General features: G+C 66.0%; 1 protein-coding gene across 1 annotated transcript; it reads left to right on the forward strand.

Annotated features, from left to right (window-relative positions):
* Positions 1-2,050: 2,050 nt before the first annotated feature.
* Positions 2,051-3,324, forward strand: RPS15 (ribosomal protein S15). Its single transcript, XM_032305129.1, has 4 exons — positions 2,051-2,144; positions 2,389-2,474; positions 2,702-2,936; positions 3,177-3,324. The coding sequence occupies exons 1-4, from the start codon at positions 2,142-2,144 to the stop codon at positions 3,288-3,290; spliced, it is 438 nt and encodes a 145-aa protein (XP_032161020.1). The 5' UTR covers positions 2,051-2,141; the 3' UTR covers positions 3,291-3,324.
* The last annotated feature ends 3,603 nt before the right edge of the window (positions 3,325-6,927 follow it).

Genomic DNA, 6,927 nt, shown 5'->3' on the forward strand with positions numbered 1-6,927 from the left:
GAGACCCGGCTCCTGCCTTTTCCTGGCCCGCGGCCCCCTCCAGCCTCCATGCCGGCAGCACGGGGTCTGCCCGTCTCCCGGACCCCCACCCTCTGCCTCCCTCTTATGAGGACCTGGTGAGGACGCCAGGCACCCCAGGAACCCAGGGTCACCCCCGGCTCGCGGCCCTGACGAGGTCCCCTCTGCCGTGGGAGGGGACACGTCCCAGATCCCAGTCTTTAGAGGCCATTATTATTCTAAAGACCACGGTCAATTAAAAAAAAAAATTTTTTTTTAAATCTTATTTATTTGCTAGAGAGAGACCGTGACCGAAATAGCAACAGAGCACAGGCAGGGGAAGAGGGAGAGGGAGAAGCAGGTTCCCTGCTTAGTAGGGAGCCCAACGTGGGGCTCGATCCCAGGGTCCTGGGATCATGACCTGAGCTGAAGGCAGATGCTGAAAGACTTGAGCCCCCCAGGCACCCCCCTTAGCTCTTTTTTCTTTTGTGAAATTAATCCTCTGCAAAGGGAAGTTTCCCTGGCAAAAGGGCGTCATGCAAACCGTGCAGGGATTTCCAGCTCCGGGAACACACCTTGCTCTGGTGAGCGTGGCACGCCCCCTCCTGTCCCGAAGGGCACACCCTCAGGTCCCCAAACCTGTGCATTTGGTAGTTGAAGGGGCTCTACCCACAGGGTTGTGGAAATGGCTGAGGAGGCCCAGCTTCCTTCCAGGCTTCCTGTTCCCGCCAGGCCAGCCAGCCGCCTCCCCACAAAGCCACCCGACTCAGCCAGACCCTACCCAGCAGTCTGGCTTGAGGCTAGGAAGGGTCCCAGGCCCCGTGGCTGCTGGTTGCACAGGGAAACAGGCCTCGGGGTCCGCTGGGCGGGGCTGAGGCACCCGGAGGGTCTCCCAGGGTCTCCGCTTGCTCCTTCGGACGGGTCCCGCCCAGCCTGGTTCCTCTCCCGTCCGAGTTGCTCCATCGGCGCCCTACGATCGGGCTTCCCACTGCCCTTCCTGTTTTCTGTCCGCTGTGTGTCCGCTTCCTGGTTCGGGATGCTTCTGTGCATGTTTTTGGATTAAATGAGCATTTCCTAGTGTACCATTGTGATTCTTTTAATGATTTTTTTTCACATTTTTTGAGTTATTTTCTTAGAGGTTGCTCTAGCGACAACCGTATCTTTGCTTGTGTGGTTGTTTATTCCGACAAAACATTAAGATTCGCCATCATAACCGTCTCTAAGCACACAGCTCAGCGGCATGAAGCACACTCACCCCCACCCTCCGACTCCAGAACATTCCATCCCTCACACAGAGGGAGTCTCTGTCCCCACCCCCACCCCCTCCTCTCTGTCTGTGCCGGCGGGACTTCTCTGGGGCCCTCCTGGGAGTGGGGTCCTGCGGGACGGGTCCTTCTGGGTCTGGCTGCTCTCACTGAGCCCCGTGTCCTTGGGGTCCCTCTGCTTGGTGGCAGGGGTGAGGGTCCCTCCCTTCCTGAGGCTGGACCGTGTTCCCGAGTGGGGACGGACCGCGCCGTGTGTGTCCATCCATGGATGGACACTGGGGCCCTTCCCCTTCTGGCCGCGGTGCACAGTGCGTCTGTGGTCCTCCGGGTGATCGCTCTACCCTTGTCCCCTGCGTGCTGACCCTGTTACACCTGCACAGAAAACTAGGCGGGCACAGCGGTTACGTGACTTCTTGGGCTGAAGGCTGGCTGGTCCCCATCAAGGGCGCCGTCTGGGGCACCCCGCAGAGCCCGCATCCCATTCCCCAGCCTCCCTGGGCCTTCCTCCTCGCCCCCGACTGACCGCCGCCCCACTGGAGTGCTAGCTCCCGCGCGGTGCTGGGGCTGAACCCCACACCTAAGCTGCAATAGCGTTGCAGGAATATGAGGTTTGGGAAGGGGCAACGATGTGCCTCACGCGTTCCAAACAGGGGGCGGCCGGCCCAGTCCTGGCCCCCGTGGTGAGAGCCCCGAAGAACCCCAGCGGTCCCTTCGGTCTGCGCAGCCTGCGTTCGACCCTCCGGCCAGCAGAGGACGCACTCCTCCAACCAGAAAGCGGAAGTGCTCGCGCGCGGGCGGCCGGGGGGGCGGGGCGCGCGGGCGCCCTCGTGATAACTGCGCAGGCGTCGAGAGGGCGGTCCTTTCCGGAGAGCTGACAAGATGGTGAGTGCTTTGGGTCGGCGCGACTGTTCCCGGCCCATCTGACGCCATCCGCGGTTTGGCCGCGCCGTGCCGGCTGGGGTTAGGCCGCTCGGCTGCGGCAGCCTCCGGGGCCGGCGGATATGGGGGTGCGGGGTGGGCCCGGTGGGTGCCGGGATGGCGCGGGAAGGCCGGGCCGGGAGAGCCCCGCGGCGGCTGGGGGACCGGCCCTCGGGCCCAGCTCTGACCCGCGCCCCGGCCCGCGCAGGCGGAAGTGGAGCAGAAGAAGAAGCGCACGTTCCGCAAGTTCACTTACCGCGGCGTGGACCTGGACCAGCTGCTGGACATGTCCTAGTAAGGGGCGGCCCGGGGCGGGGGGTTGGTCTGAGCGGGGCGGGGGCCGGGGAGGGCGGGCGGCGGGGCGGGGGCCGGGGAGGGCGGGCGGCGGGGCCGGGGAGGGCGCGGGGCGGACGGCGGGGCCGGGGAGGGCGCGGGGCGGACGGCGGGGCCGGGGAGGGCGCGGGGCGGGCGGCGGGGCCGGGTCCCTCCGCGCTCAGCCCGCGCCCGCGCCCGCCCCGCAGCGAGCAGCTGATGCAGCTGTACAGCGCGCGGCAGCGGCGCCGGCTGAACCGCGGCCTGCGGAGGAAGCAGCACTCGCTGCTCAAGCGGCTGCGCAAGGCCAAGAAGGAGGCGCCGCCGATGGAGAAGCCGGAGGTGGTGAAGACGCACCTGCGGGACATGATCATCCTGCCCGAGATGGTGGGCAGCATGGTGGGCGTCTACAACGGCAAGACCTTCAACCAGGTGGAAATCAAGGTTCGTGCGGGCGGGGGGCGGAGGACGGACGGACGGACGGACGGACGGACGGACGGGGGCGGGCGGGGGGCGGAGGACGGACGGACGGACGGACGGGCGGGCGGGCGGGGGGCGGAGGACGGACGGACGGACGGACGGACGGGGGCGGGCGGGGGGCGGAGGACGGACGGGCGGGCGGGGCGCCGCCGATCTGCCGCGCGCCATCGCGGCCGCTGACGCCCTGCCCCGCCCGCCCCGCAGCCCGAGATGATCGGCCACTACCTGGGCGAGTTCTCCATCACCTACAAGCCGGTGAAGCACGGCCGGCCGGGCATCGGGGCCACGCACTCGTCGCGCTTCATTCCTCTCAAGTAGCCGCCGCGCAATAAAGCCGCGGACCCTCCGCCTCTGCCGTCCCGCGTCCGTCCTTCCTCCCCACCCTGGCGTGCGGGCGCCCCGAGCCAGCCCGGGGCCCGGCGCGGTCTCCGCGGGCCTGCGGACCCTCCAGCCCGGCTCCAGTCGGCGCAGCTGCCCTGCCGCGCTCTCCGTCCTGGGGGTGGGCTCCGCGGCCGGCGCTGCGCTCGCAGGAGGCTCGCACACCTCGGGCGCCTCCCGTCCCTGCGGCTGCCCCCGTCTGCGCCGGGTCCCTGGCGCTGCTGCTGCGTCTCTCCAGCCCCCTGGGTCTCCCGTGACGCCCCGTGGCTCGGCTCGCCCGGCACCCCCTTAGCATCTGACGAAGGGTCTCAGCCCTGCTCCCTCACGTGTCCCTGCACCAGTTTGTCTGCTTCGCGGCGGGAGAGACACGCACCCCGTTGGCGGGTGCCCGGGTGCCCCAGGAGACCGGGTGTCCCTGGGCAGCGGTTCCTGTGACTCGCGGACAGGGACCCTGTGTGCGGAGAGGCGAGGCGGTATCCTGGCTTTGCCCCGAGGAAGCGGCCTTGGGGACAGCAGGGATGGGTGCTTGCCGGGCGTCCAGCAGCGGTAGGGGGTCCGTCTGCAGAGGGGAGGCTGGCGGGGCGCAGAGCCGGCCTCGAGGGGCGGAGCCTCCTGTCCCCGAGAGACTGTGTCGCGCCGGGCTGCCGCATCTCCGGAGGACAGCGTGATCGGCTCGTGCTGTTAACGCTCCCGCTGCGGTCGGCTCGGTTGTGAGGAAGCCGGGGCCGACGTGTGCGACACTTGCACAGGCGGGAAAGCCGGGGGGGGGGGGGGGCGGTGCGTAGGGCAGGATGGCCCAGGGCCCTCCGGTTGGGCAGAGGAACCACAGTGTGGAGACCCGACGGCCTAGACGTGGGCCTGCAGCCCGTCCAGCACTTTCCCTGGCACCCGCGCTCTGACAGCCCGGGCAGAAATGGGGCCGCGAGTGGGAACAGGCAAGCTTGTGACACTTGGGCTCAACTTTCCTTTCTAAAGCCCCCAGAGGTGCCATGCAGAAGTGGTTGGTTCCACGGCCAGGGGGAGGGAAGCCAGGGAGGGCTCTGCTGGCTGGTAGGAGGGGCCTGGAGCGCCGGGGGGGGGGGGGGGGGCCCCCCCCCCAATGGCAAAGGTGAGGCGATGGGGACCTTGGGGACAGTCCCTTGATCTTGGTTAGGGTTAGATTGCGGAGAGGCTGGCTGTAAACTGGGAGTCCGTGCCGCGGATTCTGGCCGTGTGAGCAGGGACGAGCCCTGGAGCACGGGGCGGCAGAGACCCGGTCTGAGCTGCCGGCTTCGGGAGAGGTCCCCGCCATCTGTACTCCCACCGCTGGGAACCGCTGGGAACCGCAGAAGCCTTTGTGTGGCCTCAGACTCGCACCATGCCAAGAGGAAGATGAGGGCTCACGGGGGGATATACTAGTTCCAGGGGTAGAATTTCGTGACCCCCAGTGTTCCTTCTGTCACGTGCCCATCCCCCCCCAGCAACCCTGTTCCTAGAACTAAGTGTTTCTGCTTCCCTGTTTTCATATTTTTCCTTATTGGAATTTTTTTTTTTTTAAACTTAGGGGTGTGGTTTTATTTTTCTTTCAAGATTTTTTGTTGGGGAGAGGCACGGAGAGGGGGAAGCAGTCTCCCCGCTGGGCTGAGCCCGATGTGGGGCTCAATCCCAGGACCCCGAGATCATAACCTGAGCCTAAGGCAGAGGCTTAACCTGCTGAGCTACCCAGGCGCCCCACCTTTTCGAAATTTTCATAATTAAACGAGCTTGAGTAGAAGCAGTGTTCTCAGGATAAGACTGGCGAGGGGGAGAAGGCTGCTCAGGGCGAACGTGCGCCTTCGCTGGAAAGGGATTCTTGACTGAACATGAGAACGTACAAGTGGACAGTTCTTGGGCGGTCGAGTCTGTGTTGCAGGAGAAAAGGCGTGTGCAGACTGATGCCTGAGGCCTCAGCTTGTGAGGCATGGGAATGGCCGTGAGCACTAGCCTGAGGTGTGCCCGCTCAGCTCGAGGGGGTGGGCAGGCCCGCCCTGAGACTTCGGGGCCTGCTGCCTGTGCGTTCACAACCCTGGACCTTGTTTCTCAGTCTCCTGTGTTCTATAAAAATAAGGAGGACCCTCCCCATGACAGCAGCGTTGGTGTCACCTGTGCCCCCTTTAGGGCCTTTAACCTTCACTGGAAGCTTCCAGCATGGCCACCACAGGCCACCTGAGTGGGCTTAGGGTGAGGGGGTCAGTGGTCACATGGTTAATCTGCAGTTTGATTTTCTATCAGCTAATTAGGTATGACGGGGGACAGTGCGTGCTGGTGTTACAAGCGAAAGGAATTGTGTCCTACGGAGATGACCTGGCCAGCCTGTGGTACTTCGGACCAGGATGTACCTAACTAAGCTGCGGCTCTGGCGCGGGACCCTGTGGCATCAGGGTTTTCCCACTCCCCGGCCCCTCCGTTGGCCTGCAGCCCCCTTCCTGCCGCTGGGCCCTTCTGAATCTGAGCCTCTGGTCCAGTTCCACCGGGCTGCCCCCCCACATCCGGACCTAGCGCTCACTCCCTGCCCGCCGTCTCCACCACCCCCTCCGGAGGCAGCTCCCACCCCGCGGCTCCACCTGGTCTCCCCCGTCCAGTTGGCAAGCTGCGTCAGAGCCTGTTCTAGATCTGGCCGTTTCGCCGCCGTTCCTCAGCCGCTCATCAACCTAAATAAGCAGGTGTCCCCCGCCCCCTTCCGCCGGCTCCGGGACAGCGCGGCCTGCATCCTCTGCCATTCCCGCTAGTTCTCACTTCCCAGCCGTTGCAGGGGCTGTGCCGTCTACGCGAGCACCCTGCCACGGGTTCCCGGCACCGGCGTGCGGAGGCCCACGCAGCGCCCTCTTGCTGCTTGTCCCTTGCTGTTCCAGGACTCAGCACGGTTCCTAGTGACAACCCCTCCTTGACTCCCCTCTACCTCCCACCTCGGAGCTCCGCACGGTGCCCTCCGCCCTGTTCTTCCCGCTGCCGCCAGGGGGGGCCGGCGAGCACACCGTCGGCCCGCACCCCTCTAGGGCTCCCCACGCGGGAAGGGCCCCAGGCCTCCCACGTTCACGGGACCCTGCACGACACCTACCCCCACACACTTCGTCCCCGTCTGCCTCCTCCCTCGGCGCTCGCTGCCCCTTGTGCCCAAGATGCTCGTCGTGGGGTCTGTTAGGTGCCCTTCGCGCGGCCTCCCACGCCCCCACCTCCCGGCTGTTTCCCGCGCTCACGGCGAGCCGACGTACTGTTCTTCCCCTCCTCCCAGGGTGCCCATTTCCCACGAGCAGGGTCTTGACTGTTGGCTGTACACAGCAGGTGCTTGGTGGATGTTGGCTAAGTGACCGGATGTCTGTTTCCGTGTGGTGTGGGCCAGCAGGCCCCGTCCGTACGCAGCGCCCAGCTCGGAGTCCCGCAAACAGGATGCGCGCGGCGCACGTTTGCCGAGTGACGAATGGACTGAGCGCACTGCTCGAGCCCGGCTGCTGCGGGCCCCGTCCCAGCGGGCCGCCGACGGCTACTGCCGGCAGCGCCGCGCTCCACCCTTCCGAAAGCGGCACTCTCCTTCGCACCGCTCGCGCTCCGGGTTCCCAGC

The sequence above is a fragment of the Mustela erminea genome, chromosome 1 (genome assembly GCF_009829155.1).
Source record: "Mustela erminea isolate mMusErm1 chromosome 1, mMusErm1.Pri, whole genome shotgun sequence".
Taxonomy (NCBI): domain Eukaryota; kingdom Metazoa; phylum Chordata; class Mammalia; order Carnivora; family Mustelidae; genus Mustela; species Mustela erminea.

Coding starts and splice junctions, on each gene's coding strand:
- RPS15 (XM_032305129.1), top strand. Junction 2,475..2,701: donor CAGCTGCTGGACATGTCCTA/GTAAGGGGCGGC, acceptor CCCGCCCCGCAG/CGAGCAGCTGATGCAGCTGT. Junction 2,937..3,176: donor TCAACCAGGTGGAAATCAAG/GTTCGTGCGGGC, acceptor CCCGCCCCGCAG/CCCGAGATGATCGGCCACTA.